Source organism: Apiospora hydei (genome assembly GCF_038363865.1).
Source record: "Apiospora hydei strain CBS 114990 chromosome Unknown utg000006l_segment0_segment0, whole genome shotgun sequence".
NCBI classification, from domain to species: domain Eukaryota; kingdom Fungi; phylum Ascomycota; class Sordariomycetes; order Amphisphaeriales; family Apiosporaceae; genus Apiospora; species Apiospora hydei.
Genome location: NW_027117365.1, coordinates 4,196,111 through 4,222,284, shown reverse-complemented (window position 1 = coordinate 4,222,284; position 26,174 = coordinate 4,196,111). Strand labels below are relative to the sequence as shown.

Here is a 26,174-nt window from a genome sequence, read left to right as displayed (position 1 = left end):
CCACACACAGCTCCATACACGCACACGATATCTCCCTCGGCCGAGTTATCTCACCTCCATCTGCCTACAGACTTTGCTAAGCTGATCTAATCTCCAATGCAGCATCACCGATGACACTATGGTGCTGCGGCAATCTTCAGACGAATGCCAACCTGAACTGAATCGGTTCTGCTTTCTTCCCTGCATCGTTCCACTTACGTCACGGAGCAGAAACAATCGCATCACTGGTGGTAATATCGGCCCTGGTGTTTCATTTATATTCGTAGCCTCTCGCAACCTCTCACAGAGGATAGGCCCTCAACAAGAAAGATAATAAGCACTTACCCAACCCATTTTCAAGATCAATCTAGCTAGGCGGACACATGTCAGTTGCTTAGACAGTGGCAGGCCCGTCTACAATCTCGCGTCATCTCTTGTAACCTGTGCAAGGGCCTACTCTGTTCGTCAGGTCAAAGTTTTCAGCGTCAAATCCCGGAGCCCCTGGTTGTTTAACCTTGCGCCCACGCGGGCCGTGGACAATGGACTGAGTCTGATCTGACTCGCTATCAGTACTTTATAATGCTGGCCATTGCTGAAACGAAACACTCTTGGGGGTTCTCTATGAGGCTCCGGGCTTGACGTATGGAAGGCCCCAATTTTTATTTGTTTTTCAGACGAACAAAGGCGAATAGTTCATTTCCGAATCCCATTCATCTTCCCAGGCATCGTCGAACCCTTTGACGTCGTCTGGCGTCAGTCTTGCGCGTCGCTCGGGGTGGAGGAAGATGCTGAAGCATATGCCGGCCTGCACGAGGAGATCCAAGAGCAGCTTGGGTGGCCGCCACGGCGAATTGGGGTGGCCCCGAAGCTCGACGTCACCCGGGCCCCGCGAATCACGGCCGCTGTCACTGCTGCTAGCATTACTCGAGTCCTGCCCATCCTGCCCATCCTCTGCGTCCACTTCGTCTTGGCCAGGTGTCCACTCCAGCGCTACGATCCTGATCCGACTCAAGTTCTTAAGCTTGCTGTCCGGCCCTTTGAGTTCCTCCAACAGCGTCAGTAGCCAATGTGGCTGTGCGATCTCGCCTTCGTCGAGGAAGTCGACGTATCCACTATCATCGTAGAAAACCTCGAGCTCCTCGAGATTTGGCGGCAGGCATCGGGACACGCGCGTATTGGAAATGAGGCCGACCAGGAAGACCTGATAAACGGACAGACTGCGCAGGCGCTCGAAGTCCTCGAGGTCGATCGCGTCGCCGTAGCCTAGGCCCTCATGCACCAGCGGCGGGCGGGTCAAGACCAGATTCCCGAGCGATTCGGCGTGTGTGGCCATGGAGCGCCGCACCGCCTCGCAGGTGAACCCCACCGCGGGCTCGCCCACATATTGCCCGTCCCACTCGCCCTGATTGGCGTCGTACCACAGCGCCTCCAGGGCCCGCGGGAACTTCAGCAGCTCTGTCAGCGCCTCTTCGTGCGCGCCGCAGTTGAGCAGGCGCAGGGTTCGGATCGGCGACGAGCCCATAGGGCTTTCGTCCTCTTCCCACTCCGCGGCGTGCCATGCTTGGTAGCCGCCGAGATCCAGGACGGCCAGGCTCGGCAGCCAGAACAGCTGGTAGAAGTCCGCGATGGTGGCATCCCACGGGAGACTGAACGACGCGTAGCGGACGTAGTATCCGAGCTCTGCGTGCTCCGTCACTGTTCTCGTGAACCTTCTCAGGCCATGATGGTTCGTGAGGAGCGGTACGTACTCGTACAGCTCACTGATGAGAACCGCGTACATGTGCTTGCATGAGCGCACCAGAGAGTTCACCGTCTGAAGCTTTGCGAAGGAAGCGCTGTCGTGTTCTTTGAGGGTGAGTGTCCAGCAACAAAAAGGGCGCCCCGTAATGTTTAGTAGCGGGTGGGGTCTGAGATGTGAGCAGATCTCGAGCAACAATTCGTTAGAAAGATCCAGAATTCCAGGCATAGCAGAGATGCCGCCAGCAACAAGCAGCCTCCGGAGCCGCGGGCGGTATTTCTAGTATGTTGTGCAAATTGGCGCTATTTGGGGACAGATGCATGTATCTCACTTGGTTTTACAACTTTTGTTGCTAGATGCCCTGTAGGCAGGTGTCTAAAGTCAGACCTGCCGCCTAGAAGACTACCAGCTGGTGAGCCCCGCTCGGAGCCACTGTAAACAATAACAATACCTACTTGAGAATTCACAACATCAGCCATTCTTATCTTTTTCGCGATTAGTCTACAGAGTAATAAAGCGATCACATGGAGTCTGTTCGTCTCTAGTGAGTGGTGTCTTATAGCTATGGAATAGGCATATAGTCCCCCCACATACTTGACCGCAACTCCCATCCATACTTAGTTTATACGTTACATGAATGTGTATCATTCGGCCACGCCGACTGCGCGCAGCCCCAACTCAGCTAACGCGATCTCTCCTGTTCTAATTGTGGGACACTGACAGGATATAGCAGGACAGATTGCTGGCACTGAAAGCACACGAGTTGATGGCCAAGGGGGAACAAGGTGAATGGTCACGATTGAGACTGCAATGGTAGATATAATTAAACACAACGAGCATCCTGGGCAGACTGTGGACGACCAATCCGAAATACTCAATCTTGATCGGATCGGTCGAGTCCTCATACCCGTAGTAGTTAGAGTTGTCTCGCCTTGGCTATCTATATTCTTGGCGGCTCCAGGAGCCCCCGTAGTTCCCGTGTTGTCCCGTGAAGCATGGCTCTTGCTTGTTGCCGAGCAGTTCAGATCTTGGAGAATGCCGTTCCGTCTGCAATACTTCGTCAGGATAGTGGCCCGCTAGACGTTGCCGACTACTCCGTCGCGTTTCAACTTCGCCGCCAACTGAACACTAATAAATCAAATAACAACAACAAAACGATTGAATATATGTCCGTAGTAGTTACGCCCGTTCAAACCCAACGCCATCGCAATGCTTAGATAATCAAAATATGAACAGGACAGCTGTTGGTATATAGTCACAGAGTGTGTTGTCGTATGTGAGAGTCGACAGAACCGATATATCGCAAAAAAGACAATATCGAGTTTCGGAGTGGTGGTCATCAGGGTTTCGTTTCGTGTCCTACTCGGTGGGGACTACACATCAGCAGTCTAGATCGGATGTGCCGGCTTAGCGCCGTCCATGTCCTGCACCCCTTCATCGTCGTCGACTTCCAGCTTCTTGGTCTTCTTGGATTGGTTGTTCGACGCACCAGCATCTCGCCGCATACTCATCGGGCGGTAGCTCCGAATCTTGGGCGGCTCAGGCGGCGCGAGGCCGTTTGGGTATTCCTTCTGTACGCGCTCCACCTCCTTGTCTGCAATCTCTTTGGTCTCTCCCAGGCGCTCCTTGACCTTCTCAATCTCATCGCCGCACTCTCCGTCGCGGAGGAACTGGTGTGCTGCCCGCTCGCACATGCTCTGCACGAACTCCAACCCCTTGTCCAGGTCGTCGTAGACATCGGGCCCGTCCTGGTTGAAGAGGCCCATGCCGCTTCTCGAGTACGGGCTGCTGCCAGTGCCGGAGCGTCGATTAGCCATCCATGAATACGGCAACCCGGGTCCTCCCATCCGCGGCGCCATCCCCAGCTCCTGGGTACCCACTGTATGAAGCTGGATCTCCTCGGGGCCTCCTTTATTAGGTTGTTTCGTCACCAAAAAAGGATCGGCGGCGATTAAGCCGTCGCCGGGTTTGAAAGCTCCTCCTTGCCTCTGATCTTCGTCTTCGTGCATCTCGAGTTCCGCCAATCGCTTAATCTGCGCGACCTTCGCGGCCATCTTGGCTTTCCTCATCATATTCCTCGATGCCGATACAAATTTGACCAACTCCTCGAAGAAGGACTGCACATAGCTGTCATAGTAGACCAGTATCATACTACGGGAGCGATACTTTGGCACAGCACCCTCGGCGCTGACCATCGAGTCCGTCTTTTGACGCTTCTTAAGAGTGGCACGCACGCGTCGCTGTGCTGTCGCAACGACGTCGTTCCTCTGCCGCTGGCGTACAGAGGTTGTTTGACTTTCGCCGCCCGGGCTCAACGGCGGCTGCGAAGGTTTCTGCGCATCATCGTTGGTTCGTGTGGGGGTTGAGGTGATGGCGTCTTGTCGAGGCGGTATCGGATCTGAGGGGTAGGCGGCCGGGTCGTCTCCGGGTTTCAGGGACTCGGTCGAACCTTTGTGCTTCAGCGATCGCGTTGATGAGCGCAGATGGTCTTCTGAGAGCTTGGCCAGGTCCAGCTGGCGTTGCTCAATCTGGCCATTGAGCTCATCCAGCCTTTTGAGCCAGTCCGGAATGCCGTTGACCAGCCCGTTCAAAGGGCTATTCAGAGGATCCATCACACGCACCGCTGTTTGATTCAGCCCAGGGGCGTACAAAAGTGCGCCTAGTAGCGGATGCAATGTACGTTATGCGGGTATGAAGTCTGGCTGTCAACGGCTCGACATGTGGTTCGACCAAGCTTCGACTCGAAGTGCTCAGTGGTAGTGGTCGTGGCGGTGGCGGCGGCAGCGGCGGCGGTTACAGCTGAGGACAATGTCTTAACAGTAGGTAATCAGGAGCTGGCAACATCACCAAGGATGGCCGAAGTCGAGCTGTGTCGTAGATCCGTCAGGCTTGGCAGAGACAGGCAGGGCCGGGATTTGGGCGACGGAATTGGATGAAGAATAGTCCAGCTGCGGAATGAGTCGAATTGAACCAAAATGGGTTGATTAAAAGCAGGTAGATCGGATTCAAGAGATTAATATGGACAGGCAATGTGTTGGCGGGTCTGCTGCTGCTCCAACTTATGTTGCATGGGGGGATCCTTGCTCGGTCCCGCGCCAGACTTCGGCCTCTTTCGACTTCACCCGCTCGAGCAATCCGACTGGTACTAGCCTTAAAACATCGCAGAGAATACTCCGAGTCTGTTATGGACTGCAGTGAGGTGTTTCGTTCGTCCCGAGCTGTTCAAGTGATGTAAAAGAGAAAAATGAGACTGTCCAAGGTTCGTGTTCCCTCAAGTCGTGCGTGCGTTGCTCTGCTGCAATTCGGTTTGACAAAAGAGGAGGTGCTGCTATTGCCCACCTGCCCTGCTAGCTTGCACCAGTTAAATTCGACGGCAACCAGCTAAAGTTAGGCCTCTGAACGGTTGGATCGGCCGCTAAGAACGTGGACTCGGACTTGGACAAGCTCTCCCGCCCGCCGAGCCCGAATAAAGGCCCAAGACGAAAGACGAATAGCATGGTCAGGTTGGCTGGTGTCTGTCAGTCGAAGGCTGGCATATGCCGTTAGGCTAATTCATGCGTTGGTGGATTACATTGATGGCGGTATTCAGTGTGCAGTGTGCAGTGCGCAGTGCCCTGCTTGCTATTGTGACTGACTGCTGTGCCGGACTTAAGCAGGTTCCACATCAATGCGATCGCGAGAGGAAAATTACATTGACTGGAGCACAGCATAAGACAAAACAGGGGGAAACGTGGCAGTCGAGATGAGGGGGTGGGAGTTAGGCGATGGATGGATGGATGGATGGACGGAGCAGCCAGGAGAGTCGGTCTGCCAACTGTGTCGGCTGCTGCTGGAGGGTCGGAGGGCCTGGAAAGTCCATCTGTGCAGCTGCATGCATGCGGCGCGGCGGTTTGGACAGGGTCAGCACTGCAACGATTCGAATGCATAATATCCAAGGGCAGAAGAAAAGCAGCCGTATGCAAAGCCGTCCCGTGCTATCCTGCCAGCCATGACAGGATAGCCATGATCAATCAATCAATCTAACATCGAACGGTGGAGGCATGAATTCGGCCTTCCAGAAAACCTAAAGAACCGGATCGGCGACATATATCTCGAATGTCCTATTGTCGATCTTCATCGGGGAGCCCTTGCAAGCAGCATATTGTCGAAAGAGTATATTCAAGGCAGCTAGCTCCATTGCCGAAGCTCGAACAGAGGCTACCCCAGCTGGTGCCCTGCCTGCTCCTATTTTTGGCTAGAAACCCGTTCGAACAGCTGCATTCATCAGTGTTGTTTTACCGCCCGACGCACCCAGCCCTCCTTGGCATCCAATTGGCCAGTTGGCCGTGAGGTCGGCGACCTGAACAAGAAACACATGGATGCATAGAGCCAGATGATGCTTGTCTTGTTACGGGGTATATCCAGACGCAATACAGTACGTATGCAAGGAAGCCCGCTTTCCCTGGGCGATAGCTTGTCGCCGCCTTGCTGCACTGCAAGCGCACTACAAGCACACTGCAAGCACACTGCACGCAGCAGCGCAGCATCATGAAGTCGTTATTATCGCTACAACCTCGCGGCGGGGTAGGATTAATCTCCCTGTCTGCTATAGCTGTGTGTGTAGGTAGGTATGTAGCTGCAACCCCCATCCAGTCAACGCTTCCGTCTCGTCTCGTGCTGCTATCGCGCAAGACTTGATGCATGCTACCACTCGACTCGGCCGAAGCCCCAGCCAGCTTGTTGGCCAGCCATCACAGCCGTATCGATTTCTTCCCGCCTCTTCGTATTTTTAGATCCAAAGTTATCGCATCTCATCTCCCGCCCCCACCGATATAGGCTGCAATAATGCGATGACACAATAGCCAGCAATAGCCAATAGTACTGCGATATCCGCCATCTACGGCTTCGCCGGCGAGAGATTCAAGAGTCGAGGTCACATCGTCAGGAAGTGATCGTCGCTAGGGCACTACGAGGTGCGTGCGGTAGACGCTTGGAGCCCAACCACAAACCACAGATTAAAACATCTGGTCGAATGTCACCTGCTTTCATACAGTGCCTCCGGTTGATGCAATCTTCTTGAATACATACCTAGGCGGTGCGTGTGCATCTGGCATGGATTGCGAACCGTTCTGCTAGGATCCTAAAAGCCCATGGCTAGCTGCCTCCAGGTAAGCCAGCCCAATTGACGGCAGTTGTATGCAGTCTCTCGAGAGGAAAACAAGTGATGGCAGGTATCGTGCTGATTGCGTTTGCGCATCAATGGCTGAAACAGAGATGTTCGGTAGGTGTGCGTGGTTTCGTAAGTAAAACGTCCTTATATTCGCAAATGTCCACTGATAGGCAAACCTCGGCATTGAAGTGGGATGGTGTGTCCGAGGCCGAGGAGGATAGGCAGATGGCAGATCGTACACGACATATCGCTCGGCAAGTCTTGGCCTATCGCTTCTCCTTCTGGCCGTCAATCAATTTGATCCACGTCGTGCGAATGCATACATGGCTACATACTTACTTCCCCTCGAACTCTGCCTAAGTGAGTACATACCTGAGATGCGTTGACTGCATGGCAACCAAGGCGGACCATTCGACTTCTCGATTTGCGCATTCTCGGTATTCTCGAGAGATCCAGTGCTTACTTGCACGCTCCTTTCTGACTGCTTGAATTTCACAAAGGCACTGGCAGTGGAATACGGCATCGGAGTTTGCGTTGAAAAGTTGCGCCGCGGTGCAACTGTCCCTTGCCCTTGTCAGCATTTGCCGGATTAGGGAAAACGGCCCTTGCCAAGTCGCATTGCAGGCTTGCAGCGAGCGGCTTTGCTGATCTCTCCATGGTCTGCAGGGATGGCCGGGGAGAGGCCAGAGAGGGGGGGCCGGGAGGGCAAATCAAAACATAGTACCACACATTGCAAACTCTCCGTAGCCGAAAAGAGCAGGGCGGGCGCCAACCGATAGGAGGACTGTGCCGGTCAGCAGTGGCTGTCTGGCAGCCCGTCCTGCGAAAAAGGTCCTAATTCACGACAGGTACATAAGATCCGTGTAGGTATGCATAATGCAATACGTACGCCAAACCCCTCCCACATCGGGGTTTAGAACAGGGACAAAGTCTGCCCAGACGGCCAGATGGGCAACCGAATTCAGTTGCAAGACATCCATACGTAAGATTACCGGTCGATCACCTGCAAGTGATGTGGGTGTCGCAACTTCAACAAGTCTAAAGGCTTGTGTGTTTTATGACCAGATCACTACGTACGTATTCAGAAGCTCTCGTGACGTATTCGGAAGCAGGCGTACATCTAGTTGAACTAGGTAGACATTCCCGGGGCATAGGAGAACAACCCGTTCCAACATAACCGTGAACAACGCATATCTGCAGGGTCCGATATCCCGCAGTCGCCAAGACCATCGCGGGCCGATATCATGGTCCACGAAGCCATGAACTAGACCGCCGAGCATGGGTTGGAGGTGTGCGACAAAATCACATGCCAGAAGAAATGCTATAATATGTAAAGCCAGGTTATAACGACGAGGCCAAATATTGGCAAGATGGGCTTGAAATGCTGCAAAGGACGCCACTCCGTCCTAGCAAGCATTTCCCATGTCGTGGTACATTCTCATACTGAAAGATGCATGGCGGGCGTTATTTCGTCCATGGTGTTTGCAGCTTGACTGCGATGCCCTGTTACCGTGTTTTTCTTCCGTGTCCCAGGTCTGCTCATGTTGTGCTACTTGGCTTGCTTTTCGTTCTAAGGCATGCCAGGAACCATTGGGTGGCACTCGCTTGGTACTTGGCGTCGCTTGCATACTTTCGCATACTCATCTAGACGGCTCACTTCTGGGCGGTGCAGCTTCCGCTACTGAGTCGCGAACTTTGCTCATCTGGGCAGGGTAGGTAGGCAGTTGGTGATAGCCCAGGACCGACACTGTGTGAGGCTCAAACGATGGCATCCAACATGCATTTGGCAACATCCCAGTCTGGATCCCGCCAATTCCGCCAATGCGGCTGAATTTCGTACATGCATGCTGGCGATGCCTCGGTTGCGGCTGCCCGGGGATCCCCGGGCCAGTTGTTGAACATGGAGAGTCCTGACAGTGAACGGCCAGGCGGAGGAAACCGTTTCCCCTCGAGCCGTCCATGGTGCTGGCCGCGTCAGTCCCCGTGTTTCACCCATTCAAAATCTCGCTGATAGACATCGCCGCTGGCGGTTTGCCGAAGCACGTGCGTATTCTGAATTTGGACAACACGGTTTGTCGGGGCATGCAGAGAACGAGAAGACAATGTGAAGACAGGAAGACGAGCACGAAACACTCTACACCTCGTACGTGAAGACAGTTGAGACGATCAGCAAAAGAATACACCCCAATTGCAGTTGAACTTGGAACTCGGGACTTGGCGTACTTGGCGCAGATAAGGTGGTTCAGAGAATCAAGACAGTAACACCTAGCCTTAAAGTCGATCCGCCAAAGCCGCCTCTGATATAGATAGATACCTGGAATAACAGAGATATAGCTTGGTTGCGATAGGATACGGTACGCGCAATCGCGAGCCCGGATCCAGTTCTTCTGGCGGTGTGCAACATGTCACCGGCCAGCAGATCGAATCACACAAGTGGAGGACCACGCAGCCGATTCCCCAATGCGCCGGCTTCTACACCGGCATTAGTGCCGATACTCGCTATTCGTTACTCTTCTCAGTATCGCCAATCGATTACTGTTCGGCACTACTTCGATAGTTTGTCACAAGACTTGTGGCCATGATCATCTTCATTTATTGCCAATAAGTGTGTCCATGGCTGTTTACTAACAACAAATATAATACGTTTCAAGACGAGTTGTGAGTGTTGCGAGGGGAACCGAAATATGGGTGTATATGGAGTTGCTTGATTTGGTGACGACGATTCGTCTCGTTCGCTCTGCATGCATGATCTCGCATTCTATCAGATCCGCAACTGTAAAGTCTGTCCTTGCTACGGGAAGATTCGAAGCGAGCATCCACTCACCCATTCATTGAGTTAATCTCAAGGCCACAACTCGACCTTCTCCCAGCCTCCTTCAGCACCTTCTGGCTTGGGCTTCTGGTCGACAGTACGTCTGTATATCCAACGTCTGCCCCTTTCCGGGTTTGAGAGATCCGTACGGTCGACTTCGTATGGTACAATGACTACAACCCTGAAATTCTTGCGAGCAATATTGTCTTGTAAGTCGGTGACCTTTTGACCCAAGCCAAGGCCGTCGTCAACCGGTGAGTCGACGGGGGTCCCAGGCGGTGGGTTTCTAAAGGTACCTCGCATCCCTGGGCTGAGGTTGCCGAAATGTGCGGTGACTTCTTTCGCGAAGCTCCAGTGATCATCGCTGGCACCTTCCCTTTTCCTCATCCGACACATAAGTGCCTTCTGGGCGGCCCTTCCAGCGTCGGACTCCTCGATATCAGGCCCCACGACAATGGCCTTGCCGCGGATCCGCCATTGCACCATCGGCTCCTTGGCCCAGAAGACGGCTTCGACCGGCCCACCACCGCCGGAACCGGTCCAGGCACCATTGCCCTCTTTGGATTCGGCTCCTGCCGCTACTGCACCATCTTCCCACAGTTCGGGCATCTTATCCATGCGTACGTCGGTGGTGAAAGTAAGCATGTCGGCCTCATACACGTCCGGGTTGAGCTCGGCGTCATTCTTGGGATTGACTGGGATCGAAGCCCACATGCCGCGATAGACGCACGTACGGGCTCGCGGGGTGAGGCAGAAGCCGTTGCCGTCGTTGATGCCAAAGCCCGCGGACGCTGCTGGAATGCGCCTGATGGTGCTGAGCACGAACTCGGGTGGTCTCATGTTTTCTACGTGCTCCACGAACAAGTCACGCCACGGCGCCGGTTCCCGTGATGTAGCCATTGTGCGGCGTACGATTTGGGCAGTGAGCTGTGTGATGCGGCTAGAAAGGCTTGGCTGACGAGGAGAAATCCGAGGCAGAGAAAACATGAACAACACGCCCGTATGTCTTTCTGGTTCAGATTGTCGCAAGCTGTCGCGATGCCGAAGAAAATCCAACTCCGCGTTGTACGCCTGATCATGTGAACATGGGTATCTTTTGCGAGCCTCCTTGTTGGAGCATGACGATGATTCAACACGATCGCGGCCGAACTTTGAACCCTCAATCGTGAGGCTCTGCGGAATGACGTCATGTACCTGGTGATTCCGTCCTAACCCAGCATCAATCAGCCAACCTCAGGTTACATCCATCAGGCTACGATATGTACGGTGACGAGGCTGTCACGAACTGCCAGATGGGCCTCAAAATCAAAGATTTAGGCTGCCTGCATGCAAATAGGATGACATACATACAATTTCCGGCGTCGATTGCAGAAATCACATGATTTTTTGGAGGCCTGCGTTGCACATCAGCTGTGCGGGAGGCGGCCAGCGGTTGGAACACCACAGGAACCACGCTCAGCTCCAGTAAATCCATGCATTGGTAACCCCCACGATTAGGGACTGTTGCAAATGGAGGGGGAAGATTGAGGAGAATGGCCCAAGCACCCAAGGCTCGGAGATCCGCCGAGCACCACCTTTTCCTTTTGCTTGCAGGCTCGAGGCCTCAGAGGCCCAGGCTGCCAGGCTCCTCTTTCTCTCCAGAAACTTGACACACCAGCCCCCAAGTTCCAACTGTTCCAAGCCGATCCCCTTCTGGATCCCCCGTGGCCACCGTTATGCTTTGTCAGACTTCGCGATCAGAAGAATGGAGAATTCTGAATCGCATTTCTTGGATTTTCAGGAACCGTGTTTGGCAGCCGTGAAAAATCGGCAATGCGCGCCGATTCCACCCGCCTATCTGCCTGCCTCCTGTTGGCTCCTGGTCTTGGGGGCGTTTTAGGTTACCATTGGAAAACCAGGCTAAACCCAAGACGGTCAATCAAGGATCACACAATCAGCTCGACGGTGGGTCGGCCTGTCGTTGGTTCCGGCACCAGCAGAAAACCTTTACCACCATTGACATCATATCACGAAAACACGCGCGCCGTACCAGTCCTGGCACAATTTCACCCGTGATTGCTGCGTGTTGATCGCCAAAAATCCAGAGGATTTGTGGGCTGAAACAGTGGGCTACGTCTCTCCCAAAGGTTGCCCAAGTCGCCAAGCTGACAGGCTGACAGGCCAATACCTCTATTCCCTACGCCAAGCAGGGCCTCGCTCTTGTCCTTGTGGGAAATGGCATGTTGACCGCATGCCAGAGACCCTTTTATTTTCCTCGACTTGAGCGCTCGATGGAGAAAAGCCCTCCCACATGCTTCCTTAGTCTCTACACGAGGCCAAGGGTGTTGAATACTCTTGACAAATAACAATTGGGAGGTGGTGGATTGGTATGGGCGTTGCTACCACCTGAACGAGTCCGGGGATTGCGATCTGCCGGATTGCCGCTCTTTGTAACAAGAAGCGCCGGTATGCACCTGGCGTTTGTCTGGATGCCAGAAAAGGGAATCCGTTGAGCCGCCTTGGGGCGGGAGGATAAGCTTATTTCCAGCGGTAATAGCGCACGAATGCTCTATGCCTGACGGGAAGAAATCTTGACAGGTTCGAGGTGAACAACACTCCGAGCAGGTTTGGATGGCGTCAAGCCCAATTGCGGCGTCTGCACCCAGGGTCTCCTGCGATCCCACACCCAGGGACCAAGGAAGGGCCCTCGACAAGATCTGGTCACTCCTCATCACACAGCTACTCCGCGGTTTGTCGTTGCCCAGTATCGTCCGGTCTCCGGGGCAATTATGGGTCGTTATGGGTCTCATGGCACACACTACGCCCGGCGGTACGTCGGTATCAAAGGGAATCCTGGGGCTTGGCAACTCCGCGCTCGACTCCATCGCCACTCCACGATGGGGCCTGATTGTGGAGAATATGACTCGATTCCTTACTTCTCAACACCTCTTACCAACTCCACGTCCAACCTACAGCTGTGGACCACTATGACGTTGTTCTGAAATTTCTTATCTTGGCCATCCCTATGTATCCAATACTCTATTCTGAGGACCCTAATGACGGAGAAGGGCTTTTATCGATCATGGCTATATATATACGGACCTGGGGAACCCCCAGACTTCTCTCCAGCAATCTCGGCCACCATCGACCACCGACACAATGATTCGCACTGGTGCTAAAGACAACGAAGCCGGTGTCCCAACCTACTGGGGCACCTCAGGCGCAGCCCTCCAAAAAATGATCACTATCGTCGCAACCACCGACTTCCTACTGTTCGGCTATGACCAAGGTGTCATGGCCGGTATTATTGCCGACCCTGCCTTCATGAACTCCTTCCCAGAGGTTCGCGGTGATGAGACCTGGGAAGGTTTCGTTACCGCCATCTACGCCGTCGGATGTTTCATCGGTGCCTGCTTCATGCTTGCCTGTGGTGACCAGCTCGGTCGTCGCAAGTCCATCTTCATCGGCGGCTTCGTCATGATTCTCGGTGTTATTATTCAGATTGCCAGCGTTGGCCCCAACTCCGGCGCAACGGCACAGTTCATTATCGGCAGATGTATTACAGGCGTAAGTTTTGACTATTGCTTTGCGCCCTACTGTCATTCCAGACATACTAATAATGACTATAGATTGGTAACGGAATCAACACTGCAACTGTACCAACTTACCAAGCCGAGTGTTGCCCGCCCCACAACCGCGGAAAACTTATCTGCATTGAAGGCGGTAACGTCGCTATTGGTACTTTGATCGCGTACTGGATCGATTACGGATGCAGCTATGGGCCGGAACCCTTTGTCTGGCGTTTCCCCATCGCGTTCCAATGCGCTTTTGCTATGGTTGTCCTCGTCTTGATGCTGCGTCTTCCCGAATCTCCTCGTTGGCTCCTGACCAAGGACCGTACGGCCGATGCTACTACTGTGCTAGCTGCCCTCCAAGGGAAGCACCGGGATGACGAGGAGGTCCAGAAAGAGCTCGCCGTCTTCGTCGATGCTATTCGCGCAACTGGCCACAAGGGCGGTAACACACCGATCCGAGAGCTCGCCACCAATGGCCGTACCCAGCATCTCCGCCGCCTCCTTCTCGGTGCTGGCTCCCAGATGATGCAACAGTTGTCCGGATGCAATGCTGTCATCTACTACTTCCCTATTCTGTTCCAACGATCCATTGGTACTACTCACAACCTGGCATTGCTGCTTGGTGGTGTCAACATGGTTGTCTACGCCGCGTTTGCCACTACTTCTTGGTTTGTCGTTGAACGCCTGGGCCGCCGCAAGCTCTTCTTCATTGGTTCTATTGGACAGTGTCTCTCCATGGTTCTGGTCTTCGGAGCTTTGATTCCTGATACGACCGAAGCTGCCAAGGGTGCCGGTGTAGGTCTCTTCACTTACATCGCTTTCTTCGGTGCCACTTGGTTGCCCCTTCCTTGGTTGTACCCTGCCGAGATCAACCCTCTCAAGACTCGTGCGAAGGCCAACGCCCTCTCGACCACTTCCAACTGGCTGTGGAACTTCTTCATTGTCATGATCACGCCGGTCCTCATTGGCTCGATTGGCTGGGGCACATACCTCTTCTTCGCTGTCCTGAACGCTCTCTTCATTCCCATCCTGTACTTCTTGTACCCCGAGACTGCTGGTCGCACCCTGGAAGAAATCGACATTATCTTCGCCAAGGGCTTCGAAGAGAACATGAGCTACGTCCATGCTGCCAAGCAGCTTCCCAAGCTGTCTCATGACGAGGTTCGTTCATGGGCACGTGATAATGGCTTCAGCTCGGACGATGAGCCTGGCAAGCCACGTGTCAGTGAGAAGGAGGAGGGTGATTTACCCACCACCAAGACTGACAACAACAACGCTTTGATGAGTTAAACGATTGATCCGATGACGATCTGAGATTGCTTTTACGCCTTGACGCGTTTTATATACTCGACATGTTTTTTTATGATACCACGATTTGCGGATTGGACTAGATTTCTATCCAATCTCAAACGCCTCACCATTTACCTTCCTCTTCCCAACCCGCTTTACGATTCCCTTTTTAATGGCATAATGTCGAGGGTAACAAATAGACACCCTTTGCCAAAATATATCGCGCTTGGTTATGGATCAACCATACACTAGACTATCATCATACCCCAAGATAGAATAGAAAGCCAACAATGAATCAAAAGTCAATACACAAAATCAAGTCAAAGACCTCTTCCGTGAATGTTCCATTGTGATTGTAATTCTGGTCGCTCAGCTGAAGCGACACTGATCCGCAGGGAATTTGCACCCATGATGCCTTGCCTTGCTTCCTGATTGATCCCTTGCAGTACTCTTAGTGGCCCCCGACTTTTTCGAACCCGGTTTGCCATGGTCGGATATTAGCAGCGATACGAGAGGGACCTAGACGTGGAGCAATCGGGTTCTCTCGAGACTTCCATGTTCGGAATAAAATGCAGTGCGACACACGGATCCCGACTGTAGGAGAAAAGGCTGAATTTCAATCAATAGCCGCATCAATCATACTTCGATTGTACGCACTGGAATACCTGATCAGCTGCCAAATGGTCGCAAGTCGTATAAACGAAGAATCGACCTTGACTCTGCTTTTGGTGTATAGGACGTCCCTGCGAGAGACACGATCTTGTCCCATTCCGGCACAGGGCAATACACAACGACGTAAGGGTTGGTTCGGCCCCCAGGATGTCCCGCAGGACCAAACCAACGGTTACTTGACCCCGTGTATTCTTTTCTCAGTCCCGTCCGTAAGACGTGTAAAATTTGGTCTCTGTGACTTTGCGGTGCCCATCTGTCTGCCATACGTTTGCGAATGTCCTTCACTCACTGAGTAGGGTATTTTGAAGAACCGACATAGGTGTGTAAATCCGTGTCGAGGACAACCATGAGTGATATTGACCTCGTCATCTCCAACGGCACATGTTACTTTGCCACGAACCGTAAGGCGGCAGACACGTTTATTCCATGTGGGAACGCGGCAAATGCCGCTTATACCTGTTGCCTCAAAGGCGATGTCTGTCTGGAGGGCTCTGTCTGTTTCCACCCCGATGGTATGGTGATCCTTACAACCCCTTCTCTTCCAGCAAGCGTCAAGCCGTCATAGTTGCCTATATATACGCACGGCACTCACTCTACTATAGGCAATAGCGGGGGCACGACCTACATAGCGGGATGTACGGATCCGGGCTTTGGGAGCGTCGCTGGGGCCTGCCCCCACAAGGGAAAGTTCGCCGACCAACAGATAGTCGGCCTGGTGCGGTGCCAGGACTCGGACGATGGCTCCAAGCCCGACGAGCTATGGGCCGGCTGCCCCGGCGACAAAGACAAAATAGAGATGACGGGGTCCCCTCGCCGTGCTCCTGCTCCGACCCGGACTACCAGGGCCTGTTCCGCCAGAAGCCCACCATCGAGGCCGTGGCTACGCTGCCCACGGCGCTGGGGCAGACCATCTTGTTCGCCAAGGACCATGAACCCTCCCTCTTGTTTGCGAAATCGTCGCCTCCCCGGGCAGGCAGCTCCAGCATCGTCCCTCCACGTTACACTACCATCATAATAAGCGTACCAACCACCCGACCCAGTTCCGTCATCGTGACGAACGCGCCTAGTACTAGCTCTGCTGCGTTCTTGACGGATGTTACGGTATCAGCCAAGGATACTTCAACGCCGGACCAAGAAGGCCTGTCCGCGGGCGCGAAAGCTGGTATAGCCGTCGGCGTGATCCTTGCCGTACTGCTGAGCAGCGCCATCTTCTTCCTTGCCGCGACCATGCGGCGCCGACACCACAGGGCATCCACCGGCGGAGGTGCGGCCGCAGGGGCGGAGGCCGAAGCCGAAGCGGCCGCAAAAGCACCGCTCACCACCGATGGCCCTGTAGCACCAACACGCGAGCCTCTTGCTGCTGCTGCTGTTGCTGCTCCTCCACCTCCCTCCTGGAACAACAGCCCCGACCCGGCAGCAGCACCGGCGGCATCGATGTTTAGGGACGCCGCCGGCCCCGGGCACCGCGCGGAGGAGTGGTTCAAGCCGGGACTGGCGGCCGACGAGTCGACCGCGATCGTTTCGTCGTCGTCATCGTCGCCGGACCCAGCCGCGCTTCTTGTCGCGGGAGGGGGTGTGCAAACGGGATATTTCGATAGCAAAAACTCTCCTCCCCCTCTTTCCGAGCACCATGCAAGCAGTGGTATGCGGGACAGCCGTAGGTCGAGCGTCTCGGATCCGTCGAGCTACTCGGGAAGCTTCCGGCAGGCACGCCGCTCGCCCTTCCCGGTCACGCCGCAGCACGCGAGCTCCGGCAGCCGGGCGAAACCTCTGGAATCTATATCGGAGCTGCAGGGGTAGATGGAGTCGGGAGGGCAGGGAGGGTGAATAGGGGGCGGCTGGAGGGAGTCACTTTGCTTGAAAAGTCTGTAGTGCTATTACGTTACCGGCAATTTTGGTATAACACCATATAATCTTAGTATGGGAGGGCATATCTGTTCAAAAGAAGTGCATTGTGTTATGCGACCCTGAGTCCCGGACACTGGCATCTACCTATTTGCTTTTGGTGAGGTTGAGGAGTGATACCACATACATGCATTTAAGGTTCTTTCGACTTATGGATCAACTGGGCCAGTCCCATCAATTCAATCATACATCGGTAGCGCACACGCAATATTCAAACGGCACTTTTTTTCGTGCTCCGCAATACGTCATCTCCGGTTATCGGGCGGGCTCCATGTTTGGGGCATGCGACAGCGGCATCAGCACGAGTCTCGATTCGAAGCTTTATGGTGTTATATAGCCCTGAGAATACATGATAGGCGATGTGTAAGTAGGTACCTACCCAAGGTAGTTCGGATTTATTACTAGGATAAGAGCCAACCTTGGACGAGTTGAGGCTGCGTCTAAAGTTAGACTTTGCCCTGGCAGGCAGGGCAGGGCAGCGCTGATGTACGGGTTGCATGGCAGCGATCAATCCCAGAGCTTGGGTTACATCTTGGCACTCCTGCCAAACCAACCACAATTGTGCGTCGCCCACCGCCTGCTCGTTCTACCAACTCGTTCGCACCTACAGTAGAGATGCACCCAGCCTCACAGCACCTGCAGAAAATGAAAAAGTACTTGAAAGAAAATGCGTGCTGCCAGTCCCGAACCGGCTACAGAAGGGTTTAGTCCTCGACAGCTGATAGGACAATCCCCTCCATCCCACCTGCAAGACCCCGGCTGGCTGTCGTCTAGCCTCTGCCTCATGAATCGCCGGTCGTTGTCGTGCAGAGTCTCATTGGTCCCATGCTTGTAGATCGGGGCTATCACCCCACTCCGCTGCCGTTGCGGGGAGGTGCGAAGAAAAAAAAGTTCTGGAGGTCGTTCACAAGCTCCTGTCGTAGGTAGATATACCACGCCCTGGCCAGCCAATTTTTCCCTCCTCCTTTTTTTCTTGTTATTTTATTCTCCCCAGAAAGCCCCTGTGCCCTGGAGATAGCAAAACCCAACACGGCGGCGTTATGACCATCTGATATTTCGGGATCTACAAGCGCACATACGGCCCCCAGGTAGCTCACCCCTCCCTCGAGCGCTGCTGAGGTGCATCGGCGTCAGTGACTTTCACTACCACGCCCTGTCTCACCCGGGCCGTTCCCTCTCCCCCTGTCTGCGTCTTGTCTTTTCTTGCCCACCAATCGAATCCAACCGCCGGGTTCAAACGGCAGAAACAATGGCTGCAGTATTCCACCAACCCGCCACTGCGCGGGTCGTCGGTGACAACGATGAGGGTCTCATGTGCCTCGAGCTCAAAGATGGCTCCGTTTACCAGGGCTACAGCTTCGGCGCCAAGAAGAGCATCGCCGGAGAGCTGGTCTTCCAGACCGGCATGGTGGGCTACCCCGAGTCCATCACCGACCCCTCCTACCGTGGCCAGATCCTTGTCATCACCTTTCCCGAAGTCGGCAACTACGGTGTTCCCTCCCGAGAGCAGATCGACGAGCTTCTCGGCGACCTCCCCGAATACTTCGAATCCAGCCAGATCCACGTCGCTGGTATGGTCATAGCCTCCTACTCCGGCGAACAGTACTCCCACTATCTTGCCACCTCCTCCCTCGGCACATGGCTCAAGGAGCAGGGTGTCCCCCGCCATTTACGGTGTCGACACCCGAGCTCTGACCAAGAAGCTCAGAGAGAATGGAAGCACACTCGGCCGCTTGCTGCTGGAGAAGCCAGGCATGACCAAGAGCCCCAAGGGCATCAGCCAAGACAGCTGGGAGTCACATTTCGAGAAGGTAGAGTGGGTGAACCCCAACGAGAAGAACCTTGTCGCTGAGGGTAAGTTTGCCCCCCTGAAGATATCCACAGACCTTGACTCACCCTAGCCTAGTTTCTATCAAAACCGCCAAGCTGTACTCGCCCAAGCCCGAGAAAGCCCTGAAACACCCTTCAGGCCGGAATCTGAGGGTGCTATGCCTCGACGTGGGAATGAAGTTCAACCAGCTCAGGTGTTTCCTCAAGCGCGGTGTCGAGGTTATGGTGTGCCCCTGGGACTACGACTTCTCCACCGAAGCTGGAAAGCAATATGACGGTCTCTTCATCTCCAACGGTCCGGGTGACCCTGCGGTCTTGGAGCAAACAATCAAGAACATCTCCGCGACCATGGAGATCAACCGAACACCTGTCTTCGGTATCTGTCTCGGACACCAGCTGCTCGCACGCGCAACTGGAGCCACGACTAAGAAGATGAAGTTCGGTAACCGTGGACACAACATCCCCTGCACTAGTATGGTGACTGGAAAATGTCACATCACTTCTCAGAACCACGGTTATGAAGTCGATGCCAAGTCGTTGTCCTCCGACTGGCAGGAGCTTTTGTCAACGCCAACGATGGTACCAACGAGGGTATCATGCACGTCAGCAAGCCTTACTTCAGTGTCCAATTCCACCCCGAGAGCACTCCCGGTCCCCGGGATACCGAGTTCCTCTTTGACGTATTCATCAACACCATCCTCGACTGCGCCAACGACCAGAGCCTCCTCAGTGCCCCGGTCAAGTTCCCTGGGGGCACTATTTTGGAGAACGAGGCGCTTCATCCCAAGGTCAGCGCCAAGAAGATTCTGGTTCTTGGAAGTGGTGGCCTGAGCATTGGTCAAGCCGGAGAGTTCGATTACTCCGGCAGTCAGGCCATCAAGGCGCTCAAAGAGGAGAACATCTACACAGTCCTGATCAATCCCAATATTGCGACAATTCAAACGTCCAAGGGCTTGGCCGACAAGGTCTATTTCCTGCCTGTCACACCCGACTTTGTCCGAAAGGTCATTCTCTACGAGCGGCCTGACGCAATCTACGTCACCTTCGGTGGTCAGACAGCGTTGCAAGTTGGTATTCAGCTCAAGGACGAGTTCGAGGCGCTGGGCGTCAAGGTTCTCGGAACTCCCATCGATACCATCATCACCACCGAGGACAGAGAGCTCTTTGCCCGCAGCATGGAGTCCATTGGCGAGAAGTGCGCCAAGTCGGCTTCGGCTAGCAGTGTGGACGAAGCGATGCGTGTCGTCAAAGACATTGGCTTCCCGGTCATTGTCCGAGCTGCTTACGCACTCGGTGGTCTGGGAAGTGGTTTCGCTAACAACGAACCCGAGCTCCTTGATCTCTGCAACAAGGCTTTCGCCGCCAGTCCCCAGGTGCTTATCGAGCGAAGCATGAAGGGATGGAAGGAGATCGAGTACGAAGTTGTCCGTGACTGTCAAGACAACTGCATTACTGTCTGTAACATGGAGAACTTTGACCCTCTCGGTATCCACACTGGCGATTCCATTGTTGTCGCTCCCTCGCAGACTCTCTCTGACGAAGACTACAACATGCTCCGCACTACCGCCGTCAACGTCATTCGCCACCTTGGTGTTGTCGGAGAATGCAACATCCAGTATGCTCTGAACCCTGACTCCAAGGAATACTGCATCATCGAGGTCAACGCCAGACTGTCTCGATCTTCTGCTCTCGCTTCCAAGGCTACCGGATATCCTTTGGCTTTCATCGCGGCCAAGCTCGGTCTTGGTATCCCCCTGAAGGAAATAAAGAACAGTGTTACGAAGGTTACGTGCGCTTGCTTCGAGCCTTCCCTCGATTATGTTGTGGTGAAGATGCCCCGATGGGATCTCAAGAAATTCACCAGGGTATCCACCCAGCTTGGTTCGTCCATGAAGAGTGTCGGTGAAGTCATGAGCATTGGCAGGAGCTTCGAAGAAGCCATTCAGAAGGCCATCAGGGCCATCGACTTCCACAACTTGGGCTTCGGAGAGACCAAGGCTCTTATGTCTATTGATGATGAGCTTCAGACCCCCTCTGACCAACGTCTCTTTGCCATCGCCAACGCTATGCACACTGGCTACACGGTCGACAGAATCTGGGAGCTTACCAAGATTGACAAGTGGTTCCTGAACAAGCTCATGGGTCTCACCGACTTCGCCAAGGAGATGTCCAGCTTTGGTACGGCGGACGTCAGCGGTCGACCGGATCTCCTGCTCCAGGCCAAGCGACTCGGATTCAGCGATCGCCAGCTTGCCAAGTTCTGGGACTCCAACGAACTCGCCGTCCGCCGCATGCGTCTTGAGGCCGGCATCACGCCGTTCGTCAAGCAGATCGATACCGTCGCGGCGGAGTTCCCAGCCTTCACCAACTACCTGTACCTGACCTACAACGCCTCCGAGCACGATATTCACTTCGAGGACCACGGTGTCATGGTGCTCGGTTCCGGTGTTTACCGCATTGGTTCGTCGGTCGAGTTTGATTGGTGCTCCGTGCGTGCCATCCGCACCCTCCGTGAATCGGGCTTGAAGACCATCATGGTCAACTACAACCCAGAGACGGTAAGTGACCCAGTCCCTCCTATTTGACCATATATTGAAAGTGATGGAGGCGCGGCAACTTGCAGCTTTGTCCACATTTTTCCCTGAGAGATGTACTTCATCGAGGAGGAGAAGAAGAATACTGACGCCGAGAATAGGTCTCCACAGATTACGATGAGGCCGACAGGCTGTACTTTGAGAACATCAACGTCGAAACTGTTCTCGATATTTACCAGATGGAGTCCGCTTCCGGGGTTCTGGGAGCAATGGGTGGCCAAACACCCAACAACATTGCGCTCCCACTGCTCCGATCAGGCGTTAAAGTACTCGGAACATCCCCGGAAATGATCGACACAGCCGAGAACCGTTACAAGTTCTCCCGTATGCTGGATCGTATAGGAGTCGATCAGCCTACCTGGAAGGAGCTGACCAGCTTTGAAGAAGCCAAGGCTTTCTGCACAAAGGTTACTTATCCTGTGCTGGTTCGTCCGTCTTACGTCTTGTCTGGCGCGGCAATGAACACTGTCTACTCTGAGGCCGACTTGGAGTCTTACCTGCAGCAAGCTGCTGATGTATCCCGAGAACACCCGGTCGTGATCACCAAGTACATCGAGAATGCCAAGGAGATTGAGATGGACGCTGTTGCCAGAGATGGAAAGGTGACCGGTCACTTCATCTCGGAACACGTTGAGAACGCAGGTGTTCACTCGGGGGATGCCACCCTGATTCTGCCGCCTCAGGATCTTGAGCGAACGACGATTGAGCGTATCGAGGAAGCTACACGTAAGATCGGTGCGGCCCTCAACGTCACCGGTCCGTTCAACATTCAGTTCATCGCGAAGGACAACGATATCAAGGTTATCGAATGCAACGTTCGTGCTTCTCGTTCGTTCCCCTTCGTGTCCAAGGTCATGGGTGTCGACCTTATCGAGATGGCTACCAAAGCAATCATGGGCTTGCCTTACGTCGAGTACCCGCCTACCACCATAGCCCCCGACTGTGTCGGAGTCAAGGTGCCGCAGTTCAGTTTCTCTCGTCTTTCGGGTGCTGATCCCGTGCTGGGTGTTGAGATGGCGTCTACCGGAGAGGTTGCCTCTTTCGGTATGGACAAGTACGAGGCTTACTTGAAGGCACTGATGTCTACTGGCTTCAAGATCCCCAAGAAGAACATTCTTCTCTCAATCGGTTCTTACAAGGACAAGAAGGAAATGCTTCCTGCCATTGCCAAACTGCAGCGCCTTGGCTATAAGCTGTACGCCACTGCCGGTACTGCCGATTTCCTTCAGGAGCATGACATCCCAGTCCAGTACCTCGAAGTACTTGGAAACGAGGAAGATGACCAAAGACACGAGTTCTCCTTGACTCAGCATCTGGCCAAGAACATGATTGATCTCTACATCAATCTTCCATCGAACAACAAGTACCGCCGACCGGCCAACTACATGAGTAAGGGTTACCAAACCCGACGAATGGCGGTTGATTACCAGGTTCCCCTTGTCACCAACGTCAAGAATGCCAAGATTCTCGTTGAGGCTCTTGCACGTCACTTTGACCTCGATGTTGGCACCCGTGACTACCAGACTAGCCATCGAACGATCGTCCTGCCTGGTCTCATCAACATTGCCGCCTTTGTCCCTGGTATCGTCTCTCAGGGCCAGCATGATCTGCAGGCTGTGACTAAGGCTTCCATTGCCTCGGGCTTCACTATGATTCGTGTGATGCCCATGGGCATCGAAGGCTCTATCACCGATGCTAAGACATTGAAGCTTGCCCAGCACAACAGCAAGGGCGGTGCCTACTGCGACTTCAACTACTCTGTGAGCGCCACTTCAGAGAATGCTGATCAAATCAGCCACGTCGCAGCCGAGGTTGGATCGCTTTTCATCCCCTTCAACCACCTGTCCGACAACATTAGCAAGGTTGCTGCAGTCACTGCGCACTTTGACTCTTGGCCCACCCACAAGCCTATCCTGACCGATGCCAAGACTACGGACCTTGCCTCGATCTTGCTGCTTGCCAGCCTGCATAGCAGACGCATTCATGTCACCAGTGTGACGACCAAGGAGGACATCCGGATCATCGCTCTGAGCAAGGCAAAGGGTCTAAACGTCACTTGTGACGTCTCAATCTTCTCACTCTACCTGTCCCAAAAGGACTGCCCCGATTGCTCGGGTCTCCCGACCCCAGAGGACCAGAAGGCTCTGTGGAACCACTTGAGTACCATTGACGTTTTCTCCGTTGGAAGCCTCCCGTATCAGTTGGCTCGAGGCAAGGATGCGTCTGTCGATCCTTCATTTGGAATCGCCGATGCTCTTCCACTGCTCCTGACCTCGGTGACTGAGGGCAGGCTTACGGTTGATGATATCAAGACTCGCTTGTATGACAACCCCAAGCAGATCTTCGAGCTCCATGAGCAAGTAGGCACCGTGGTCGAAGTGGAGATTGACCGTCCCTACACTGTGCCGACATCGTCCACGTCCTGGTCACCATTCGCTGGTCGTACCATGCGTGGCGCTGTTCAGCGCGTCACATTCAACGACGAGACGGTCTGCCTTGATGGTGATATGATGCCAATCTCACCACTTGGTAAGGATATGTCGACGCATGGTAGCATGCCGCCGCCACCCATGTCTCCTGCAGTTAAGCCTGCGTCGCATCCCTTAGCCTTGACCGGTGAAAGCCAGCGTCTGAGAGGTGACTCTCTCCTCAACTCCCCGAGACCATTCTCGAGGCAGCAGCCACTCGAGTCGTTGTCGGATGGTGCTCGCAAGGGCACTGGTCTAGGCGATGACTTTGGTCTGCCCCTTTCTATGCAACAGCCTTCGTTCAACTCCCTGAAGTCGCTACTGAGACAGCCATCGTCCTTCAAGAACGGCCATGTTCTCTCTGTAACTCAGTACTCGCGCTCCGATCTGCATCTGCTCTTCACTGTCGCCCAAGAGATGCGCCTGGGAGTTCAGCGTGAGGGCGTGTTGGATGTGCTTCGAGGCCGGGTTCTTACGACCCTGTTCTACGAGCCCTCGACGCGTACTTCTGCTTCTTTTGATGCTGCTATGCAGCGTCTTGGTGGACGAGTCATCCCTATTGCCACCGGGCAGTCATCGGTGAAGAAGGGCGAGACGCTCCAGGACACTATCCGAACCATGGCCTGCTACACGGATGCCATTGTTCTGCGTCACCCTGAAGAGAGCTGTGTGGACGTGGCTAGGAAGTTCAGCCCTGTCCCTGTGATCAACGGCGGAAACGGTAGCAAGGAGCACCCCACTCAGGCCTTCCTGGATCTCTTCACCATCCGTGAAGAGCTCGGGACTGTGCAAGGTCTGACGATCACATTCGTCGGCGACTTGCTATACGGACGCCCCGTCCACTCCCTGGTATACCTTCTCCAGCACTACCAGGTACAAGTCCAGCTGGTTGCTCCCAAGTCGCTTGCCCTGCCGCCCAAGGTGCGCGAGCAATTGGTCTCCTCGGGCCAACTTCTCTGCGAGTCTGAGGAGCTGACGCCGGAGATCCTGGCACGCAGCGATGTCTTGTATTGCACCCGAGTTCAGAAGGAGAGGTTCCCAAGTGTCGAGGAGTACGAGCGTGTCAAGAACTCGTACCGCATTGACAACGGAACCCTGAAGCATGCCAAGAGCAGCATGGTGGTTCTACACCCGCTGCCCAGAAACGAGGAAGTGGCGGAGGAGGTCGATTTCGACCAGAGAGCCGCTTATTTCCGACAGGTGAGTCTGCCCCCATTATTATCCCCACGTATCAAAACATGCTGACTTAATTTTTACAGATGAGATACGGTCTGTACTGTCGCATGGCTCTGCTGGCTCTGGTCATGTCCTCATAAGATCGTTTATCTTTTTGTTTGGCGCGAGGCCATGTTTCGAACCCTATATCTTCATTGTTTCCTGTTGTTACGGCGTATAAAAAAAAGGAGATGGATGAAATGGTAGATAGTCACGTAAAACCGGTGTAAAATTGGGTTCATTTTCAAAGACCCAAGGTAGAATAGGCAAATCGGCATTAGACGCTATATGGCTCAAGCCACCCATGAGTGATGATTCAAACGTATATGTATATTGCATGGGTTATTCGGCGTTGTGTGCGTGGGTGTGTGTTGCGTTGGGTTGGGGGTTATGCGTTACGTTTATTGTATGTTAGGTATATATGTATATGTACGTTGTATATAGTTAATAAATCGATTTTCTGTGTATTCGTGTTCAGTGTGTTCTTTGATCCTGTGCTTTTCGTATACTGTGAAGCCATCGCTTGACCAAAGGCTCAAGCAAGTCGAAGATGGTCGTTTCATGTAATAAAGGCTGTATCAGCGGCCCGGCAATGACGCGAAATAGAGTCTCAAGTCGCACTCCAGTAACTTCAAATACACTCAGAATTGTCCGTAAGCCGATTTCAAGGTCCCAGCCAACTATTGCTATGTTAGTACACAAGGGGATGAAATGCAATGCTGGCCAGTATGTGGGTGCATGTAGTCGAGGAAACCCGGTCTGCTCACGTTTTCATGTGATTCTCTTTTCTCATGAGTCCTCCTACCTGATGGTCCTTCCTATTCCGTGATGCTCGTGTCTTCCAAGCTATGTTGCTGGGGTGGGCCACATTCTCAATGCTCGAACGTCGGCTGTCGACGGAATCTGGATCTTCTATTCGCTATAACGCTGTCCGGTGTTGGAGATGCTGGATCAGCATGCACGATGCT

The 26,174-nt window shown here is 53.9% G+C and overlaps 6 protein-coding genes across 6 annotated transcripts; 3 read left to right on the top strand and 3 right to left on the bottom strand.

Annotated features, from left to right (window-relative positions):
* Positions 1–649: 649 nt before the first annotated feature.
* On the bottom strand, positions 650–1,945 carry PG997_008547 (uncharacterized protein; the record flags this gene model as incomplete). Its single annotated transcript, XM_066812862.1, has 1 exon — positions 650–1,945. One exon carries the CDS (start codon positions 1,943–1,945, stop codon positions 650–652), a length of 1,296 nt encoding a protein of 431 aa, XP_066668204.1.
* Positions 1,946–3,105: 1,160 nt separating this feature from the next.
* On the bottom strand, positions 3,106–4,329 carry PG997_008546 (uncharacterized protein; the record flags this gene model as incomplete). The annotated part of the gene is made up of 1 exon (XM_066812861.1): positions 3,106–4,329. One exon carries the CDS (start codon positions 4,327–4,329, stop codon positions 3,106–3,108), a length of 1,224 nt encoding a protein of 407 aa, XP_066668203.1.
* Positions 4,330–9,708: 5,379 nt separating this feature from the next.
* Positions 9,709–10,578, bottom strand: PG997_008545 (uncharacterized protein; the record flags this gene model as incomplete). The annotated part of the gene is made up of 1 exon (XM_066812860.1): positions 9,709–10,578. The coding sequence occupies one exon, from the start codon at positions 10,576–10,578 to the stop codon at positions 9,709–9,711; it is 870 nt and encodes a 289-aa protein (XP_066668202.1).
* A 2,238-nt stretch (positions 10,579–12,816) lies between these two features.
* On the top strand, positions 12,817–14,522 carry PG997_008544 (uncharacterized protein; the record flags this gene model as incomplete). Its single annotated transcript, XM_066812859.1, has 2 exons — positions 12,817–13,224; positions 13,287–14,522. 2 exons carry the CDS (start codon positions 12,817–12,819, stop codon positions 14,520–14,522), a joined length of 1,644 nt encoding a protein of 547 aa, XP_066668201.1.
* Positions 14,523–15,540: 1,018 nt separating this feature from the next.
* PG997_008543 (uncharacterized protein) lies at positions 15,541–16,994 on the top strand (the record flags this gene model as incomplete). The annotated part of the gene is made up of 2 exons (XM_066812858.1): positions 15,541–15,711; positions 15,804–16,994. 2 exons carry the CDS (start codon positions 15,541–15,543, stop codon positions 16,992–16,994), a joined length of 1,362 nt encoding a protein of 453 aa, XP_066668200.1.
* Positions 16,995–18,348: 1,354 nt separating this feature from the next.
* On the top strand, positions 18,349–25,307 carry PG997_008542 (uncharacterized protein; the record flags this gene model as incomplete). The annotated part of the gene is made up of 6 exons (XM_066812857.1): positions 18,349–18,701; positions 18,754–18,953; positions 19,006–19,401; positions 19,464–21,487; positions 21,625–25,191; positions 25,251–25,307. The coding sequence occupies 6 exons, from the start codon at positions 18,349–18,351 to the stop codon at positions 25,305–25,307; spliced, it is 6,597 nt and encodes a 2,198-aa protein (XP_066668199.1).
* Positions 25,308–26,174: the final 867 nt, after the last annotated feature.